Source organism: Antedon mediterranea, chromosome 9 (genome assembly GCF_964355755.1).
Source record: "Antedon mediterranea chromosome 9, ecAntMedi1.1, whole genome shotgun sequence".
Classification (NCBI taxonomy): Eukaryota; Metazoa; Echinodermata; class Crinoidea; order Comatulida; family Antedonidae; genus Antedon; species Antedon mediterranea.
Genome location: NC_092678.1, coordinates 4,130,252 through 4,151,611, shown reverse-complemented (window position 1 = coordinate 4,151,611; position 21,360 = coordinate 4,130,252). Strand labels below are relative to the sequence as shown.

The window sequence follows — 21,360 nt, the reverse complement described above, 5'->3', positions numbered from 1 at the left end:
TAAATAATAGTAGGTATATAAACCAAATCATGTAGTTTCCTTTAGCTTCTAAGGTCAAAGTAATTACAATATCCTGTTGCTTTCTTATTATAGGAAATTACATAAAAATGAAGGACAGGCTAACCTAGGTATCTACAATCTCAAAAACTATACTGTTTATTAAAAAGTGGAAAAAGGAGCGGAAGAGGGGAAGCGTTTAATAAACAATGCTTAAATCAGGTTGGTTTAGTTTATCAACTCTGGTTTTACTAGCAGTCACAAACAGTCTAGACATTTGAAAATGGTTATTAGTACTGAAAATGTATTTATTATTATTTGATTCAACCAGCATTTTTAACAAGAATGGTCACAACAACAGATTTGCTGCCCTATTTTACTAAATTGAGTGAAATGAAGTGACAAGTAAATCACAAAACAATGAAAAACAAAATTATATCTTATTATCTTTGCCTGTATGAACACCATGTGTTATTCATGATCTAAGCATTTGAACACAACTTTGTGTCAGGCATTTGAACACATCTTTGTGCCAAGCATTTGAACACATCTATGTGTCAGACATTTGAACAAATTTTTGTGTCAGGCATTTGAACAAATCTTTGTGTCAGGCATTTGAACAAATCTTTGTGTCAAGCATTTGAACACAACTTTGTGTCAAACATTTGAAATTTTTGTGTCAAGCATTTGAACCCAACTTTGTGTCAAAAATTTGAACACAACTTTGTGTCAAGCATTTGAACACGAATTGTGTATTTGAACACAACTTTGTGACAAGTACTTGAACACATCTTTGTGTCAAGCATTTGAACACATCTTTAAAAACAATATTTTGATTTTATCAATATCTAGTTCCATAATAATATTAGTATTATGATCTTTCTGTACTTTACGATTCCAGTCTGGCACCATTTTGCCTCGCGTCAAACTTCCATGTAGTTCTACTTGTACAAGAACATTTGCCATGTTAGTCACGACAGATCTATCTACGAGATAAGCGAGTGCGTAAAAATCCCACGGTGTATATATATGTGCTCTACTTTGTTCCCGTTTCAAACTGTTTGATGTAATGGCCTTGATAAAATTTGCCTTTTTATTATTCTGTGATATCGTGCTTATATAGTAATCCTGAAAAAAAAGAAAATTGGAAATTCTTGCAGCTGGATTATTAAAAACGGAATATTATTTTTCGAGAAAAATATGAAGTAGGCATATGTACTATTTCATTTATTGAAAAAGAAACTAACACATAATACAGAGCCAGGAAAAATAAAAGCAAAAAAAGAAATTCATTAAGCAAATTGGAACCCACCGAAGAGTGGAGTGAAGCTCTGTCTACACTATCAAACTTTATATGACAGAAATATTCTCATATATGGACATGATGATGTAATATCACTACCATATTTGGGCACATCTTTATCATATTTAAGCACATCACAGTTTTTTGTCTAACTAGTTTGATAGTGTAGACAGAGATTAAGCTTTACAAGAATGGTTACTCTACTTACAAAGTCAAAGCCATTATTTTGACAGATTTCATACGGTATAATTACAATAGGGCATTTGCTCTCATTAAGTACAACATGAACAGCTTCTGGGTCAGAGGTGAAGTTGAATTCAGATGTCAGAAATGCTGCAGCTCTGCCTGAAAAAGATATTATATTAAATTATATTCAAAATATTGGTGGGTGTATAATAATAATAATATGAATTCTATAGCGCACAGATCACTCAAGAAGAGTGCTCAAGCCGCATTAAAACAATTCAATATACAATATCTGAGCACAACACCAATATCTCCAGATAACTCGTGGAGGAACTAAATAATTCTTCCATGCGCTGATGTACTGCAACAGTAGTAGATACAACGATTACAATTACCTTCTAATTCTCCACCCATTATTACAATCTCCTTCACTTTCTCTGTGAAATGTGGATCTAGCTTCATGGCGATTGCGATGTTCGTCAACGGACCAATAGCAGCTATGCTGATCTCTCCAGGTCTCTCGTTTACCATTCTTACTAGAGCAATGGCTGCCACTTCTTCCTTTATCAACTTGATGTCAGGTTGAGGAATATTTTGTACATCTCCCATGCCATCCACACCGTGGTATGGTGTACCTCTGAAGGTACCACCAATAATACCAGAACATGCTCCACGATACACTGCAACCTGAAACAAATAATGCACCGATCCCATAATCAAACTGGCCATAATGATAATAAAATTGTACTGTAATTATTAAAGCATATTTTTTAAAAAATTATTTTTAAAAAAGTACTATTTATACTCACATCAAGTCTGTCACAAACTTTAAGCACTTTGAGTGTGTTGATGCATACTTTATCGACAGTAGCATTTCCGGCAACGCAAGTGATGGCCATTAAATTAATATTATTGGGCGTTGCTAGGGCCAACATGACAGCCAGAGCATCGTCAACTCCAACATCACAATCAAGTATCAAATTAATTTTTTCTGACATTTTTAATCGATTCACTTGAAACAAAACAATAGAGACATTCTTTTTCAGTTTTTTTGAAAATTTAACATTTACACCCCTATTTGTAAGTGGAATCGTCTAAATTCTAGGCCTCAGACACGTGACGTGAGTTCGGGTAGCTTTAATCTCTATACAACCAACCCACTGCACTTCCAACGGCTCTGGTTCCGTCTGTTCTGTTGACCGTCGGCCTACTTATATAAATGTATGTGATTAAACCTAAACTACACATTTAACGTAAACTAGAATCATAACATTGCAATAAATATCATTATCTATTTAAAATGTATAATTGAATGCATGCTCTAGGATTATACGCAAATAAAACCTACGTTTTCTTCGAGAAAATTTAAAACTAAATCTGCATCGTTTTGCTGTGCCTGACTCAACCATTGGATAGAGAGGGGTATTTGAGTATAATAATTAAATGCATATCCAATTTACCGAGTTGGAGGAAATATCATTTGATACTACTATAATTATATCACTTATGTGATACTACAAAGGCTCTACTTTCTCAGAAAACTCAAGCAAATTAGAGTTGATAACACTATTTTAATTCTATTTTATCAAAGTATTATTCAAAGTATTTTATCTTTTAGCATTGGATGTTTTTATGGTAACTTTACTGAAAATGATAAGAAAAATATTGAGAGACCACGTAAAATTGCACAACGTATTATTAAAGCTGATCTTACGCCTTGTTCATTTATCTATGAAAAGAGTATTCTAAAAAAAGTAAACAATATTATGAAAGACCCCACTCATCCGTTACATTACTGTTATAACTTAAATAGATCAGGCATTAGGCTACGACCTCCAAGAGCAAATCTTTGTAGAACTAGAAAATCCTTCGTTGTAAATAGCATTCATATTTTTAATTCTAATGTAAGACGTTAATGCAATTTTTAATAGTTTTACATTTTTAACAGTATTTTTAACTTTTTATCTTGTATTTTTAATCTGTTATAATACTGCACGTTTTTAAATTGTTGCAATATTGTTGTTTTAATCTACCAAGCAAAGTGAATTTCCATTTTTATGGACAAATAAAATTTCTTGAATCTTGAATCTTGAATCTACGGAAACTAGGCTATACTTGTTTATATCAAAATCCCTAAAGCTATAAATCAATTTTGTACTCATTGTTTTGGGTCTTTAAAAAAAGAGACACATTTAACGTTTACAAGCTAGACTTCCATGGGCCTATTAATAATCCAACATTATGCCACCCCTGCAACTCGCTATCTTTTTCTCCACATCCGCATACAATTACGCATTGATGACTTATTAAATACGTCATATAATAAATACTGTTCTATTTTTGTTTTTAAAAGAATTCACGATTTGTCGTGACATCTATTGATCATGACATCATCATACATTAATTGTGTTATTTCATACATTTTGACAATTAAAAAACGATAGAAATGGAAAGAACGCAACTATAATATAATCAAATAATTCGTTTTTAATTGTGATACACATTCAATCAAGTACAGTATTTTATTTCTCAGTTCATAGAGAGGGACAAAATAGGGAAATCCCCTTGTTCTTTTCTATGACGTCACAACCGATGTTACTTCCTTGTTTGCGTTTGCCATTTCGATCGCGATGATGAGATAGATTGATTGTTTGTTGTTGTAATGCATATTATATTATATGATCTATGATTTCGCTGTCGGTTTTCAGGTAGTTCGACATCAAACTAAAGGCACATAATCATGGCTGCATTAGGAAATATCCATTGTTTTCCAGCACAACGTGCGAAGATACGATATGTCCGTGACATCCCAGCCTCGGCATTTCAAAGGTTATGTAGGCTTCTGGATGTGGCGGAGTCGACTGAAATGAATTGGAGAAGACTTGGTAAGCAAGGCACTTGTTTGAGGATCTTCTGAAAAGGTTTAGGCTAATCTCTTCAGTTTCTAAAAACACGATTATGGTACCGTTGAGTCAATCATAATAATTTTGATCTACATTTGAAAGGGAAATCCCCATACTAAAATCGTCACAATTTACTATCCGGTCAAGATTAATACGAAGAATAACATTAATATTGGCCTACATTAATAATAATTTATTATTATTTATAGATTACAATGTGATTTTGTTTTTATGTTTAGTGTTAATTAACTTTTATTGAAACAAAACAAAAGTGAGTTTAAGGAAAGAAGGACAAGGAGGCTGATGGAGGACATTCATCATCATCATTAAATTCTCGGGACTGGTTGTCCACTTGGCCGCTCACTGGAGATTATCCGTCATTCACTTCTTCCCATGACATAGTCTTCTGCTTGCCGGATGTCCAAGCTTCTTGTATCCTTAAATTGGGATTTTGTCTTCCCATCTAGCTGGAGGCCGGGCAGGTTGGGACTGGTTGTCCCCTTGGCCGCTCACTGGAGATAATCTGCCATTCTGTTCTTCCTATGGCACAGTTCCTGCTTGCCGGATGTCCAACCTTGAATCCTATGGGATTTGGTCTTTCCATCTAGCTGGAGGCCGGGCAGGTCGGATTGGAACTGGTTGTCCCTTTGTCCGCTCACTGGAGATAATCTGCCATCCTTTGGGATTTGGTCTTTCCATCTAGCTAGAGGCGGCCTGGCTGCATTTATATTTACATTTAATATTTTTCTTACAGCTGCTGATCTTGGTTTTCACAATGATGAAATTGAGATGTTGGCACTGGAGATGTTCCGGCCAGGAGCAAGTCCTACTGGAAAGATGCTACGTACGTGGGACTATATGAATCACAGTGTTCTTGAACTTTACAATGCACTTTACAACATGAAAAATGGACGAGCAATGGACATTATAAAAGATTTTGGTATAAAGTTTGATTTTATTCACCCTTTTGATTGTTTTTGCGAATGTGTTTTTTTTTCCTTTTTATTTATTATTCATTTATACTGGTCTCCCAGTTAGTGAAAGTGGTTGTGTATGTACTACCACTGGAACCATGAAATAAGTGAGTCTCGAACCCTTGCCGATGTTATGGCTACGTATATTAAGGTTTCTTTGTCTTAACCGCTTGGCCACTCTTTTGAGATGCTTTTGAGTTTGCCCCAATCATCACAAGTTTGGACTTAAGTCAGGAATATCACCCTCCCTATGCCTATCCATATACCAAATCTGAATCACCTTAATCTGGTTACATATATTTTATTTTTACTATAGTTGATGAAAGTGAGCACTATAAAATAGACATGTGTAGTGGAAAAATAGCAGAAACTGGTCAACCACCACCACCAAGACAAAACAGACAATTTCCAGGTACAGTTATTTACAGTAAATGTTGTGTTCTCAAGCCCTTTTTATGTGTACTTATAACCACAGCCTAACAATACAGTTGTTTGATTATACAAAACTCAACAACATCAGTATTGGACCCAAAATAAATGTTATACTTGAATTCTTTCAGATATGCACCCGTCACATCTTCCGGGTCCTCCGTTACCCCATCATATGAGCTCCGAAAAAATGTATCATCATGAACAGCCAAATTACTATTACACCAACCCCCATAGACCAATTGACCGAGCACCAGTAGAGAACATATGGCAGAATGGTCAGTACGCGCAAACTGGAGCGAGTGCCGCTCCAAATGGTCAGTATTACATGAAGCCGGCTGATGCCCCTTTTTTGAATCCGAACATGGACACGCATTGCAACAAACAGTTGATGTCACCGGATATAGACCATCGTTATCGTCATATGACAACATCAGACAATCAAAGCACGAAGTCTTCAACAATGAAGACAATGAGTAAGTTGAAGCAGTCAATGTAAACAAACTTAAATTATGCATGAACAAACTTAAATTATGCATGAACAAACTTAAATTATGCATGAACAAACTTAAATTATGCGTGAACAAACTTAAATTATGCGTGAACAAACTTAAATATGCAAAAAACAAACTTAAATATGCAAAAAACAAACTTAAATATGCAAAAAACAAACTTAAATATACAAATAGCAAAATTAAATATGCAAATAACAAACTTAAATATGTAATGGTAAAGTTATTATAATCTTAAATACAAATGACTTTCACAAAAAATTTCTTTACAGCATTGAGTGCGTTCAACTTTCTAAATAGTTACCCACACGAAAAAATTGTCAGCGCAACTAATAACTTCAGTGATGAGTATAAACGTGGTGAGGGCGCTTTCGGTACGGTGTATTTTGCTAAAATTGATTTCTCGTCTTTTGCTGTTAAGCGGCTGAAGCAGGTACGTCGAGACCTTTTGTTCTTTCCTTACATTTTGATAAAGTAAATATTATTATTAAATTATAGATATGATAAATATCTCATGTTTCCATGTGAAGAATTGAAGTCAATACTCAATAACGTGAATACATTTTGTTCTCTGAATTGTTTGCTTTTAGAAATCTGAAATGGGACATGATACCGAGAAATTTGCATGTTCAGATTACATGAAAGAAATTCCAGCACTGGTCAGGTTGGCTTATCACATTTGTTTTGTTTGTAATCAACTTTCTAGCCAATTTTTATTTATTTCTATAAACCTTTTAAATATCTATGTATGTGTGTGTCAAAATTGTCTATTATGTAAATTTATTTTGTATACTGCTTCTCACCTTCTCTCATAGATACCGACACCAAAATATTGTAACTTTACTTGGCTACTCCTACGATGGACCATTACCATGTCTTCTCTACGAGTACTGCGAAAACGGGTCCCTGGAGGACAACCTTTTATGTCGAGTAAGTCATCTAATAATATTGGAATAATCCATAACTGTCATCTTAACGTCTTAAAGACGGTGATGTTTGTTCCAGTCTTCCTTCAATAACAACATATAAACAAATTTGTCTTTAAAGGACAGACGCAGACCCCTTGATTGGCCAACAAGGCATATGATTGTTCTTGGTGCTGCTATAGGATTGAACTTCCTCCACCGTGCACAGCCTGATAAACCACTCATACATGGTGACATCAAAAGGTATTTGACATAAAAATATTATAATGAATGACAAAAATCAACTTTGTTAAATGAACATAGACATAAAAAAAACTGAAAGGGCGTCGGTTCAGGAGACCAAAGATGGCCATCCAGAAAATAAAAAACCTCGCCAGCCCGGAGAGGAGATAGGCACCACTGGGAGATATGGCTTATGCCTGTGTATCATACATGATGAGTACAACTACTGTATCTCATCTGCTATGCCACTAGCATCCTCTAGGTCATGGGACAACTAGAATGAGAAACTTAAACAATTTTGCATTTCTTCATTAGTGCAAATATTTTACTTGGTAAAGACTTCATACCAAAGATTGGCGACTTCGGTCTTGCTCGACACGGTCCAACCGGTGGTAAACTTTACACGATAATGAAGACCACAGAAGCTCATGGTACTTTACCGTATCTACCCGAAGAATATCGACGCAACTTTAAATTATCAACTAAAGTGGATGTGTACAGTTTTGGCGTGGTAAGGTTTACTTATATTTTGGCACTGCAAAGTCTAACTCAATAGGCTGTAACAGACATGTGCACATACTAATATGTGTTGTGGTAGTTACCACAACTACCCCAATTTTTAAATTAATTAAATATATTTTCTAAATTAATAGGTTCTTATGGAAGTTTTGACAGGACAGAGGGCATTTGATGAAAAAAGAGAACCACGACAGCACCAGTATTTGGTATGACTTTATTTCTTTAAATTGTATGAACTGGTTTTGTTCTTACCTTATTGTATCTGTTTATCCCACAGTCTTTGAAATCCCCTGTCTGTAGCTGAAAGTTAAAAATACAATTCAATTAGAAATCTATTTTGTATACAGAATGAACTTGTTGCACATATAAAGGAGAGCAACGATCAACAACAAGTAACGACAGACATGCTGAAAGATGAAAAGTGTCCTTCTTGGCCATGGGATCTGGCTGGCGAGCTCCTTGATATCTCGTCTGAATGTACAGAACACAAATTTAGGAACCGCCCAGAAATGGAAAGCGTAAGAATTGAGAAATTAAAGTTAATATTACCTTAATCAGGGCTACCACTAGTCCACATATATTATACAAGCGCCAACAAACTACAGCATATGAAACATGATCTAGTGTTAACAATTTGGCTTTATAATATAAAAGCGTCGTTCTCTTTTTTTCACTTACTGTAGGTGGTAGAAAAACTTAACATCTTGAACAACAAATGCAGAAGTCGAATGGCTATGAAATCTATGAGAGAAGGTATATACATTATTTCAGTCTCATAAAGCCAGGCTATGTATATTAATGTAAAAACATCCAAATCAGATTGTATAATGTCTTTATGTCTTTACTTATACCATAGGAGGTTATGGGTCAATTGGTGACCCTATGATGCAATCTCCAATGAATAGTGGTGTTACCATAAAACCTGCTGGAACCGAAAAGAAAATTGCCACTAGCAACACATATGAACATCCAGATGATGAGATGAAGACAAAAATGAATGGTAACATGTCCGAAACACAGAAGTTAAAACACAAACTAGAAGGTCTTCACATTGCGATGCCTAACGGTAATACAGGAGCACTTACCAATTCTGGGTATGGAGTTAACACAGAGAAAATCAGTTCATGGCACAAAGAGGGACCTTGTCAATCAAGCGACAACAGCCTCTCATCATCACGGTTGTACTCTTGTGGATATTCAACAGAAGCAACTCCTGGTTCCTCTGTCCAAACACCATCATCCGTACCAACAAGTCACGTCTATGACTCCTCAATGCCGACAACTGGCAGCAGCTTCAATCAGAATTATTCTCTCGCATATCCGCAAAGAATCTCGTATCCTGCGTACGGCTCTCCAGGAATGCTGCAGTCAGGAATGGATAATTTTGGACATCCGCAGTTTCCGAATGCATATGACATGCAAAATGTTAGAGTACAGTATATTCCTCAACATCAATCACAATCCGATACATCTTCTGATTTGAACCAACAGCAGAATGATCTCAAAACTCCAGGATCCATTCCCTCTATAAATCCTTTTGTACCTAAATACACAGATACCGATGATAGTTTCATTCCAGATCCTTCTCTTACACCTGGTATGCAATCACCTGCTGGCCCACAGTTCCTTCAACACCATATGATGGTGCCACCATCACAGAGTCACAATTTTCAACAGCCACAGGAATTAAAGAATGGCGAGATGTCAGTTTATCAAAAAGCAGCAGTAACTGAACAAAATGTTCCGAAAGAAAATGAAAGGTTTCATTCTGCACCAGAGAAATCTGACATCACTTCTGAGCTTCAACAACCACTTTCTAAAGAGAGGTTGAATACCGCTCCGGAGCAGTCGGCCAATATTACAGGAATCTCTACATCTGATAACCAGCAAAGTTTGCAATCAGCATCAATGGCCCATTTATCTTGCACAATTGGTTCTTCTGAAAGTGATGTCCGCCAACCATGTTCTATGCCAGTTTCAAGCGATGTTTCTTGTGAAAAGTCACTAGGTGATGTGCCGCAACCGCTGTCGTTACCTATTGAAACAAAGATTCCACAACCAAGTAATGCGTAAATTGACAATGATGTTTTATAATTATTATTAATATATTATAATTAAATATCAATTTACTTACTTACCGAACCATTTTACTGTTCTCATAATTGTAAAATTAATGAGCGTGTAAAATCTGATTTTGTTCGCTGACAACTGGAAAAGACTTCCATCTCAAAGTCAAGAGGCAGCTTTGTAAATCAACTTGGGAGGTTCAAGGAAGCCTCAGGAGGTTCAATCACAAGTGAACCTGTTCTTGGACTATAGTTTATACAGAGTAATCAGCTTATACTGTATATCTGCTATAACATAATACAATTTGTTTTGTAGCAGTCCAAACAAATGCCATGTATTTCTACATAGTAGTGGTAATCAATTGCTTAATATCAACTTGTAAATGTTATGAACATCTGTTCATACTGTAGTAAAAGCTAAATAGTTTAATGCAGGCTTACCACTCTACGATAAATATTTCTTTATTAAATTTCTAAATTAAAAATTATTATTGTATCAAAAGAAAATTTTCAGTTGTTTATTTTTAAAGTAGTTATAGTTACTAATATTTTGAAAAAAAAGCAACGACACAAAATGGTAGCATGACAAAAGATGTCGCTGAATGGAGACAAGCAACGACACAAAATGGTAGCATGACAAAAGATGTCACTGAATCATAATGGAGACAAGCAACGACACAAAATGTTAGCATGACAAAAGATGTCACTGAATGGAGACAAGAAAAGACACAAAATGGTAGCATTACAAAGTCGCCAGAGCAATTTGCTATCCTGGATGAACGCAGCACAACATAGAGAAATACGGAGAGGCCTTTACCTTGGCTAAAAATTAACTAATATTATAAGTTATGATGAAATGTAGTGATTGGATCTTTGTAATAATTGCGGACAATTTGGAACTCCAATGATCATCCAGCATACTTCATCTAAGGTGAAAAATGCTGTTCAATCAACCTCAACAAGCACACAAGCTCTCAGAATAACAAGCAGAAGGTTCATATTTTTATCACATTTTCATTTCATTGTATCGCTGGGCGATTCAAGGTTCATTGATTTTTCGTTAAATTATATTTATAGTAAACCTTTGGGCAGGCCCAAAATGCCTTGTTTTCCAGAGAGGTTTAAGAATGTATGTTAAACATTAGAAATATCCTAATTATTCAGTTTGATTGAAAATACTAAATTGTAGTATATGGATAAATGGTTAATAAATTATGAAAATAGTATACTACTGTATATGTAGTAGCTTTAAGGTTTAATGCAAGCAATAATTATTATTAACTAACAATTGAATAAATGTTTGGTTAGGGCCTACAACTTTGTACAAATAATTGAATAATATTAATTGACAAATTGTGGTAAGTTATAGCTAATCAACCATTACATTTTTGGTGGTTTTTTTTTTATTTATAAAAAAAATGCTTCTCTTGAGAAATATTCAGAAATCTAAAAATTGTGTTTAATAGGGAAAACATGTTTCTCTGGTTTTGATTAGTATTGAGACATAGTTCATTAAATTGTAAAGCAGTAAAATCACTTGCGTGTAAAGACAGTTCCGTCAAGCTGTCAGGTAGACTCATGTCAGTTTGCTGGCAAGGAGCCCAATTGGCATCGTAGCACACAACACCATTTTATTGGTTTACAATTTAAATAACTATATCTCAATTGTGTTTATTTGTGTCCTACGTTTAAAAGTTTACTGCATTGTGGGGTACCTTATATGGTATAAATCTCACCTTATATGGTACAAATCTTACCTTATATGGTACAAATCTGGGTGTCTATCTCAATTGTGTTTATTTGTGTCCTACGTTTAAAAGATTACTGCATTGTGAGGTTGATCACAAGTTCGTAACTGTTAATTTATGGTGCTAAAAATGTACCTTGGATAACAGGTAAATGTAGTTTATAAAACACTGACATTTAATGGTTTTCCAATGCCACAAAAATGCAGTTTTAAATGAATATGCCAAAACATTTGAAATTGCAATGCTGAATAAAATTTAGATAGTTTAAAATAATGAAAACAGCTAAAACAATAAATTTGAACAAAACAACATTTAGACTTTGAAATTAATAATTTATTTCATCTGCAGAACATTGCTACAACTTAACACAGCATTATATATTAGTAATATGGTATAAATCTTACCTTATATGGTACAAATCTTACCTTATATGGTATAAATCTTACCTAATATGGTATAAATCTTACCTTATATGGTATAAATCTTACCTTATATGGTACAAATCTTACCTTATATGGTACAAATCTTACCTTATATGGTACAAATCTTACCTTATATGGTACAAATCGTACCTTATATGGTATAAATCTTACCTTATATGGTATAAATCGTACCTTATATGGTATAAATCTTACCTTATATGGTATAAATCGTACCTTATATGGTTTAAATCTTACCTTATATAGTATAAATCTTACCTTATATGGTATAAATCTTACCTTATATGGTATAAATCGTACCTTATATGGTATAAATCGTACCTTATATGGTATAAATCTTACCTTATATGGTATAAATCTTTCCATATATGGTATAAATCATACCATATAATAATTTATTATTGTTGGTGAAAGAGTTGAAAAGGGTTAAAACAGTGTTTATTGTACAAAACTTTTCATAATTTTAATAACCATATTACAACCCTATGAAGCAACCAAACCTGGGACACGGACTTGTTGATCAAAAAGAGGACACTGCAGATTCAATGATTAAACACCTGGGGAGGGGAAATTTCTACAGAAAGTGGTGTAGATTTTTAGGTGCATTTCAGACTAGCATGTTCTTTATCCAGATCATAGACTGACCATCGTCTCAAAGCTCAATAAGAACCCTACTGTGTGTAGACACGCTTAAAGGTTTGATTGACACTATGGCATTCTTACTAATTCTTACTTAATCATTGGTGTTGCATCATGTTATGAATACAAATAATATCGATATAAATAAGTGATTAATTATTAATTGAAGTTAAAATAAAATTCAAGTTGTATAAAATATATATGTGTAAGGGTGGCAGAGATACAATTCAACAATGGTGAACATAAAACTTGTTTTGTGAAGATAATATAATTTGATACAGTTATCTAAATCTTGTAATTTGTTACTATAGTTACCAACTAACAACATGCTATAATTTATACATTATTGATGGCTTTACCACAATACGCTGCTAAGTTAGCCTCCCTGAACGCCTCAGAACATGTCTAAAAACAAATTAGAAGATTTATGGTATAAGAATAAAAAAACAGATAGAGTTGTGTAGAAGTGTATTAATAATACGGTGTGAAAGGTGGTGTAAAAACAAAACTGAAATAAGGCCAGGTGAATATAAATATAAAATAAGATTATTAATAAACAAATAACTGTCAACTCTTTCAATTTTCACTTTTGGGCTGGCCAAGTATGTCTGGTATTCGGAAAGTGTTTTAAATGGTAAAAAGAGATTTGGGATCTTTTGAAACTAAAGAATCATCTAATATTGAGAGTTTATGGTTTTCAGAGAGTCCAGTATTGGGAGAGTTGACTGTATACACAATGTATGATACATATTAACATTATTTAGTAGGTGCAGAATATGCAAGTGAAAACAAATAAAAAAAGTAAACTTACAGGATGGGCGTGGCAGACTCTTGCAACATCTTCACTTGACGCTCCATATTCCATTGCTAACGCAGCTTCGTTGATTAATTCCCCGGCTCCCGGCCCTATGATATGCGCCCCCAAGATACGGTCAGTCTCAGCATCGCTGATTATCTTCACTAGTCCGTCAGTATCAGCTATATATAATAAAATTGTTACAATTTAGTATAGGGAACTTTACTCTATTATTAACTTTGTTAGTTTAATAGTAACCAGGAAACCCACACTAGTAAACTTTAGTTACTTAGTACAACTTAACTTGGTTAGTTTAATAGTAACCAGGAAACCCACACTAGTAAACTTTAGTCACTTAGTACAACTTAACTTGGTTAGTTTAATAGTAACCAGGAAACCTACACTAGTAAACTTTAGTTACTTAGTACAACTTAACTTGGCAGGGGTCCCAAGTCTACCGCTACTCGCGGTAGTCTACCGCTTTTAGTACCCATCTACCGCGCTACCGCTATCTCGACGTTTTCTACCGCATTTTGATTTTTTTACCGCATTTTCAAATTTCCCCCATATTTTTGACCAAATTGATTTACGGTTACACCCAGGCTCAGCCCAGGTCAACAATAGTCAATAACCAGACAAAAGTGAGGCAGGATGTTGAAACAATGTCTATTCATGCAGTCTCCGTGGTCTATCATTGTATTTTATTTGTATGCATTGCCTTTGTTAAACCGTAACAATAATATAACGCCGCGATAAATATAAACATGCACGGTACTACACGCGGGACGACATGTAAAAAAAAGAAGCGTGCAACCAGCCGTGAATTAATCACGTGGTAACCGGAATACGTGATTATCAATTTTGGGAGGATCCAAGTTTTAACTAAATAAACGCTTTGATTACACAGTGATTCAGACACGTTTTTAATAGTTATTACATTTTTAAACACCCTCATAATTAATGGACTCTACCAATGTTGATCCACTGCAAAGAACAACAGGGGCGGATTGCTATAAGCGGTCTATAACCGGTCTTAGCGCTTAGCCGGCTATAATTCGTGACGTAGCAAGTAGTCTTATATTATAGACCATTGCTATACCGCGGTCTAACCTGTAAACGGTCTCTAAAATTAAAGCCTACTCGAAGGAGTCTTAAAACAGTCTTAAACCTCTCTTTTTATTGCTTTTACGTATTATTTATCGTCAAAGACAACCAATAGAACGAGTTTTAAGTGTTAAATCAAATAATAACGGTGATTTTATTCTTATATAGCCCTAGAATAGATTTTCTTGCGTAGAAATGTACGTACTGTTATGATTGTGAATTGAACAAGCGTGACGAACATTACCTTATTTGGTATTCTACGCGCAAAGTACGCCCTCAATTTGTTACTTTACGCGGTCTTATCTAAGACTGGTTTATAGCAATGGTCTATCAGGAGTGGCTTTAATAAGACCGTCTATCAGATAAAGCCGGCTTTAATCGGGGAGTTAAGACCATCAGTTAAGACTGTTTTATAGCAATCCACCCCAGATCGCATCGCACGAGCTAGGTTGTTGAGGCGGTGTTTTATTTGGTTTTACTGTACGATCCGATAATACGAACATGTTAAATGTAAAGGCATGGATTCGCCAAGCAAGTAGGCCTACGTTTAATAAAAATTTACCTAAGAAAAGATTGTCGTAAGCTCTTTTGTTAAAACTTGTTATTTATATAGCAATAATCCACCCGTTCCGGCATGCACGCTAGGCCTCTCTAGCCTAGGCCTACTCTTCGATCGATCGATGTCGCTGGTGGGGAATTTCCCAGCGATAAGAAATCGGCGTACATTTTAACGTGTAATTACGTATGGATAAAATAATATAAAACTCAATGTTTTTCATCTGAAATAATATGTTAACTCGCGTAATGTAGAATAAGACGGAATAAATAGTTATTTCGATTGTTTTTGGGTTTAAAAATGGTAGCTAGCTACTAGTACTAGTAGGGCCTAGAAGTAGAAGCCATAGGCTAAGCCTAGGCTTGTGTCTTAAAAAAATGAGTAAATTCTATTGGACAATACTATCATGCGTAAATATTGTACATTATGTAATTAAGTTATTAAATTATTTTATATACTGAATTTTAGTTAAAATACAGTATATATTTTTTTAATTCTTTGTACTGAGGATGTGTCCATAAAAAAATAAGAATGTAAAAATACTGATGGATAAACCTATGTAAAAATTAAGCCAACTTATGTGTAAATATTGTATATTTATTATTATATATGTAACATATTTAGTTAATTAAGAGACGTAAACGACGCTTGTTGATTTTCGATTCCCCGCGCGTTGACTTTCAACGCCCCGACGAATTGAATGTGGTTCACGACAAAATCTCCTGCGAATGGACTTTCCGAAGTTGGGACCTCTGACTTGGTTAGTTTAATAGTAACCAGGAAACCTACACTAGTAAACTTTAGTTACTTAGTACAACTTAACTTGGTTAGTTTAATAGTAACCAGGAAACCTACACTAGTAAACTTTAGTTACTTAGTACAACTTTACTTGGTTAGTTTAATAGTAACCAGGAAACCCACACTAGTAAACTTTAGTTACTTAGTACAACTTAACTTGGTTAGTTTAATAGTAACCAGGAAACCTACACTAGTAAACTTTAGTTACTTAGTACAACTTTACTGTACAATTACATACCATTTGTCTTTGCCCTGCTATTAGCTGAGAATGGAAACTTGCCAATTTTGTATTTAACACCCTCTTCCTTCAATTGCTCCTCATTTTTACCAACCCATGCTACTTCAGGGTGCGTGTAAATAACAGAAGGTACGCAGTTGTAGTCGATATGAACAGCGCCCCCAGCAATGCCTTCTACACAAATAATGCCTTCATCTTCGGCCTTGTGAGCTAACATTGGACCATCAATGCAGTCACCAATGGCAAATATGCTGTAAATAAATTAAACCAAAAAAAAATGTATCATGGGGACAATACATCTTTAAACATGAATATTTAAAGTGCTTAGACTTGTAATAAGTTACCATTCCTAACATGTTCATTAACATAGAACAGTTTCTACATGAATATTCTAGAATAAGAGTATGTTTAGATTTAAGAAACCATGTATAATTATTATAAGAACAATCAGGAACATTCCAGAAGTATGCTATTAATAGAAACTGTAATCCAATAGAGTAAGAAGTATAAGGAATGATCTAGAAGGTTATGAACATATTGTATATAAGGGGAAGAATGACAATTGTAAGAAGAGAGAAGGATTTTTGTTTGAAGCATTTATTTTGTTGTTGGTTGTTGGATAATAGAGGTTGGATATTTGATTGTAAAAGTTATTGTGAAGCTGTTGTTTAAATAGTCTGGGTTCCAGACGGAGTTTTGTCTTAATATTAGTAAAAAGATAAATATTTTGGCACATATGGCGTTTCATACGTATACTACTTGATTTTGGATACTCCGTCTGGGGAAACACGCACAAGTCACGTGGTTTGACACCAAGAATTCTTGGTGCATACGATTATCCGGTTGACTAGTTTCAGCTGCATGCGATTGGCTACTCACTCGTACACTGTTTTAATATTCATATTTCAGAATTTCAAGACTCAACAACTAAGATGATGCGCATGCGCTATGTTAAGTTTAGACAATGTGTACTTGGGTACATTTATGAAAGTTTCTGAAGGCTAGAAATTATTTTATATGCCTAGTAGTCTGGTAAACATTTGATAGGATTTTTCCCAAGAACATGAAAACTTGTCTTGATATGATAGGCTAGCTTCTCCGCAAATCAAACATTGAATGGATCATTTATTACGCGGAGATAATTTTGATTTATTTCCCACCCAGACCCTGTCCTGTTCTGTGTGGTGGTGTAGCCCTGTTGTGTGCCGGTGGTATGTAGGCCTAGGCCTACTTTATTGGCGTTTTATTTGGCAGGTCATATGTGCGAGTTGAGTAGGACCTACAAAAGAGGCCTAGGCCAAGGACTAAACAATTAATAAACAAAACAACTTGGCATTACGATTTTATATTTCAACAGTCTCGATCGTACATTCAGCACTGTCCGGCACCGTCACTTACTCGATCTTTTTCATTTTGAAACAAAATGATCATTGGTTGATTCGAAATCCATATTTAGATACCGCCCGCCCCATATAGCCAAATACGGTATGATAACCTACGTCATTCTTATCGGATGTTTGCGGTCTGCAAATCGATTTCTATACGTGTTTCACAAGTCTGTATTTTCAGACAAAAATCGCGGTCGAAATAAAAACAAATAAATAAAAAAAAAAGATAATACAGACTTGGGGCAAGTCTATTGTTTAAAGTGCTTATTAGATTGTTGAAAGTTGATTGAAATTAAAGCTTTGTTTTGGAGTTATTTTACAACTTTGTGGATTTTGTGTGTATAGGAGTTCCTAAAGTATTTTCAACCGCTCGGAAACATACGTAAAGGGAGTTTGTGACAAGATTATAAAACCATTATCTCACCTGGGAACAGATGTTGCAAACCTGCTATTAACTGGTATCCTTCCTCTATTGTCCTTAGATATTCCAACATCCTACAGGAAAAGAAAGGTTTATAACCTTACAACGATACCGGTATTAAAATCAGTAAATGTAAATAAATCAAATATTAGTCAAGACTCTCATATAAATCATAATAACCCAAATATAATAACACAAATGTGGCACACTTACCTCTAAGCCAAGATTATCTGTAAATGGCCGTCTTCCTACACATACTAATAACGTATCACAGTTTAGTTGTTCGCTTTTCCCTGATTTTACCGATTCAACATTGACTTGTATACCGTCTGCCGTCCGTTCCGCGCCCGTTACCTTGGTGTCCATTTTGAATTTCATTCCTTGTTTCTTTAGAATTCGTTGAAAGTTTTTACTAATGAAAAATCAAAAATATATTTATGATACAAAACTCACTTAAACCAAATAAAACTGATAATTCAGGCCTTTTCTTTTGAAAATTATAGGTGTGCTACAAATTACACTCCTCAACACATTCAGGTGTGCCGTTTGTATTTTGGTGTGTAGAAGTTTACCAAATTTAAGCGTGTTGTAAACCACACTCCTTAAGGGCAGTTTAGGAGTGTGTTTAGTTGAGTGATCGCACTTGCTCTGATAATTGTATTTGAATTGTAATAATTTTAAATACAGCTAAATTATTACTACTTACGCTATTTCCATATCAATTCCTAGGCCACCTACATGAGATAGAAACTCCACTGCTACAACATTAGCTCCTAAACGTTGCCAAACTGAACCCTAATATGGATAAAACATGATAAATTAATAAATAACTATTGCTAATCTTGTCAGCTGTCATTGTCAACTTGAGGGAGAATCTCAGACACACTTAACATCACAGTGATTAAAACCAAAACAAGACAAGAGAAACAAGAACTGATTGTTGATATAAAGTTTGCGGTACACCACGATATTAGTTCTGAAAAGAACTGTTTAGTTTCTCAACGTTTTGATCAATATGCTTTGATCGTCCTCAGGAGTGAAAAATACAAGAACTGATTGATTACAAAGAAATCTATTTATTCAAAATAAGTATGTAACCAAATTATGAAATAAAAGGTGGGTGAATCTTACAAAAGAGAGAACAAAAAAATGAACTTTATTTATTATCGTTTATAAAAATACTGCTAGCTTACCAATTCCAAGCCTATTACACCTGCTCCTATAAGTACCATTTCTTTTGGAACTTTTTTCAGTGATAGGGCACCTGTTGATGATACAACAGTCTCTTCATCAACCTGGAAAAGTATAAAAACATCATTTAAAACATGACACGGTCGCACCCATAAACTCTGCTAACAGTATCTTCACCAACATTTTCAGTAATATTTCATGCTACATTTGTTGTATTTTGAGTGTTGAGATTGTTCTCACCGAAAAAGCTTGCGTTGTTTAATGATTTCTATTCGAATGATTTTCAGTTGAGCACAATCAATTTACAATTTACCATTCAAATACAAAGGTATTCAAGGAATCTTTACATTGACTACGAAAATTACCAATCAAATACAACAATTGCCACCCCTTGAAAATTGTACATTATTTTAGGAAATTTCCTAAACATAGCACACTGTATTGTTTGGTGGTAGTGGAAACCATTTACTTTTCCTATGGAAATTGACACAGCAAAGGTGGTGGAAAGGTTAAATTAAATGACACAAATATATTTGCATAAACAATTATTTAATACACCTACATCAATTCCTGGAAGTGGTGTAACCTCTGACCCAGTTGCTAATAAAATGTTCTTTGTTTTGACAACATCTTTGATTTTCCCATCCGGATGAAGAACAGCGACTTCATTTGGGCCTGTTATTTTCCCGTGTCCATCTATTCTAGTAACCTGACAATAAAAAACATGTTTTTATATAAAAATGTACACATTTATTGCTTCAATATTAAAAACTTCGATAGAAAATAAATAAATATGTCAAATTTCTTTTGTAGACCTTCAGAATTAATTCTCTACCTTATTTTGTTTGAAGAGATAATCTATTCCAGATGTGAGAGCTTTAACAGCACCCTCCTTTTGAGCCATCATGTTTGGTAAATTTAACGACACTTCCCCAACTGAAAAAAAAATTAATCAAATTTTAAAAGGAAGGCCTTTCATTATAATTCCATATTCAATCATTGGCAAATTTTACTATGAATATTAGCTAATTATTTGTACACTTACCATCTATACCACGGTTCTTAAAGTCTGATTGAGCCATGTGGAAATAATGCGAGTTGTTGAGTAGAGCTTTAGACGGAATACATCCTACATTTAAACACGTCCCTCCAAGTGTTGCATTTTTTTCAATACAAACAGTCTATAAAAAAAAACCAAATACAATTAAAGCATGCAGTCTTATAAAATAAATAAATTGGTAACAGAAAATTCCATAAAAATGTTAAATTGATGTTTTATGCGATACCTTTAATCCAAGTTGGGCTGCCTTGATTGCGGCAACATAGCCTCCAGGTCCAGACCCTATAACCACAAGGTCAGTCTCTCCCGCACCATTTGAGTAATGTCGATAGCTGGTGGCAGTACACTGTATGCTAGACTTGCCGACATGTCTGATATTGTGAAGCTGTTGATATCAATAGAAATATATCAATAATAATGACATTTGTATGTATTTTGCTTTTACATTTTTTAATCTTAAAAATTCATTACATGTAATGAAAAACGTCTAAGCACAGCATCTATACAGTAATACTGGCTAGCCTATGCACACTAAGTACCTTTTAACTTTACCCATCAACACTGGCTGCGACCGCCACCGGTGTCGCCGGCCTGGTCCTGCTGCTGCAGGACTAAAATAAAGGGAGCCTGGCCTAGACAACTATAGTCATTGGATTTGTAGAAAATGAGTGAAATAGATGTTTTAATATTTTCTAACTAAATGTTTAAAATATTAAGTTACTTTTTATTGCATAAAGTATCATAATTTGTTACTTACATGTCGTAAAACAGACAATCTATGGATGGTAATGCCGGACATTTTGCGAAAAATTCTTACAAAAATCCCAGACTGTAGAGGGGGTACTTTCACTTTTTAGAAAATACCCCCTCTACAGTTTAAGATTTCCTAAAGAATATTTATACTATAGAGGGGGTATTTTACAATTTTAGAAAGCACCCCCTCT

General features: G+C 34.5%; 3 protein-coding genes across 4 annotated transcripts; 1 reads left to right on the top strand and 2 right to left on the bottom strand.

Moving 5' to 3' along the window:
* Window positions 1-59: 59 nt before the first annotated feature.
* On the bottom strand, window positions 60-2,998 carry LOC140059039 (inosine-uridine preferring nucleoside hydrolase-like). Its single transcript, XM_072104855.1, has 5 exons — window positions 2,835-2,998; window positions 2,296-2,498; window positions 1,882-2,173; window positions 1,509-1,645; window positions 60-1,125 (listed from the first exon to the last, which is right to left on the bottom strand). Exons 1-5 carry the CDS (start codon window positions 2,893-2,895, stop codon window positions 796-798), a joined length of 1,023 nt encoding a protein of 340 aa, XP_071960956.1. The 5' UTR covers window positions 2,896-2,998; the 3' UTR covers window positions 60-795.
* Window positions 2,999-3,979: 981 nt separating this feature from the next.
* Window positions 3,980-12,109, top strand: LOC140059495 (uncharacterized). Of its 2 annotated transcripts, none has more exons than XM_072105421.1 (13): window positions 3,980-4,371; window positions 5,144-5,329; window positions 5,680-5,775; window positions 5,924-6,268; window positions 6,577-6,737; window positions 6,895-6,968; window positions 7,120-7,234; window positions 7,352-7,473; window positions 7,768-7,963; window positions 8,106-8,177; window positions 8,319-8,489; window positions 8,655-8,724; window positions 8,828-12,109. In XM_072105421.1, the coding sequence occupies exons 1-13, from the start codon at window positions 4,227-4,229 to the stop codon at window positions 10,042-10,044; spliced, it is 2,970 nt and encodes a 989-aa protein (XP_071961522.1). In that variant the 5' UTR covers window positions 3,980-4,226; the 3' UTR covers window positions 10,045-12,109. The 2 variants fall into 2 exon arrangements, with proteins under 2 accessions (XP_071961522.1, XP_071961523.1); XM_072105422.1 differs by having other exon boundaries at window positions 3,984-4,194.
* Window positions 12,110-12,304: 195 nt separating this feature from the next.
* On the bottom strand, window positions 12,305-21,245 carry LOC140059497 (dihydrolipoyl dehydrogenase, mitochondrial-like). Its single transcript, XM_072105423.1, has 12 exons — window positions 21,174-21,245; window positions 20,643-20,801; window positions 20,402-20,537; window positions 20,192-20,292; window positions 19,919-20,065; window positions 19,359-19,460; window positions 18,872-18,960; window positions 18,379-18,577; window positions 18,169-18,239; window positions 16,357-16,607; window positions 13,676-13,842; window positions 12,305-13,269 (listed from the first exon to the last, which is right to left on the bottom strand). Exons 1-12 carry the CDS (start codon window positions 21,213-21,215, stop codon window positions 13,201-13,203), a joined length of 1,533 nt encoding a protein of 510 aa, XP_071961524.1. The 5' UTR covers window positions 21,216-21,245; the 3' UTR covers window positions 12,305-13,200.
* Window positions 21,246-21,360: the final 115 nt, after the last annotated feature.

Coding starts and splice junctions, on each gene's coding strand:
- LOC140059497 (XM_072105423.1), bottom strand. CDS start 21,215: ATGTCCGGCATTACCATCCATAGATTGTCTGTTTTACGACAT. Junction 20,066..20,191: donor ATCTCTTCAAACAAAATAAG/GTAGAGAATTAA, acceptor TTTTATTGTCAG/GTTACTAGAATAGATGGACA. Junction 13,270..13,675: donor GAGTCTGCCACGCCCATCCT/GTAAGTTTACTT, acceptor ATTTGTTTTTAG/ACATGTTCTGAGGCGTTCAG.
- LOC140059495 (XM_072105421.1), top strand. CDS start 4,227: ATGGCTGCATTAGGAAATATCCATTGTTTTCCAGCACAACGTGCGAAG. Junction 4,372..5,143: donor AATGAATTGGAGAAGACTTG/GTAAGCAAGGCA, acceptor TTTTTCTTACAG/CTGCTGATCTTGGTTTTCAC. Junction 8,725..8,827: donor TATGAAATCTATGAGAGAAG/GTATATACATTA, acceptor CTTATACCATAG/GAGGTTATGGGTCAATTGGT.
- LOC140059039 (XM_072104855.1), bottom strand. CDS start 2,895: ATGGTTGAGTCAGGCACAGCAAAACGATGCAGATTTAGTTTTAAATTT. Junction 2,174..2,295: donor AAGTTTGTGACAGACTTGAT/GTGAGTATAAAT, acceptor TATTTGTTTCAG/GTTGCAGTGTATCGTGGAGC. Junction 1,646..1,881: donor AATGGGTGGAGAATTAGAAG/GTAATTGTAATC, acceptor TATCTTTTTCAG/GCAGAGCTGCAGCATTTCTG.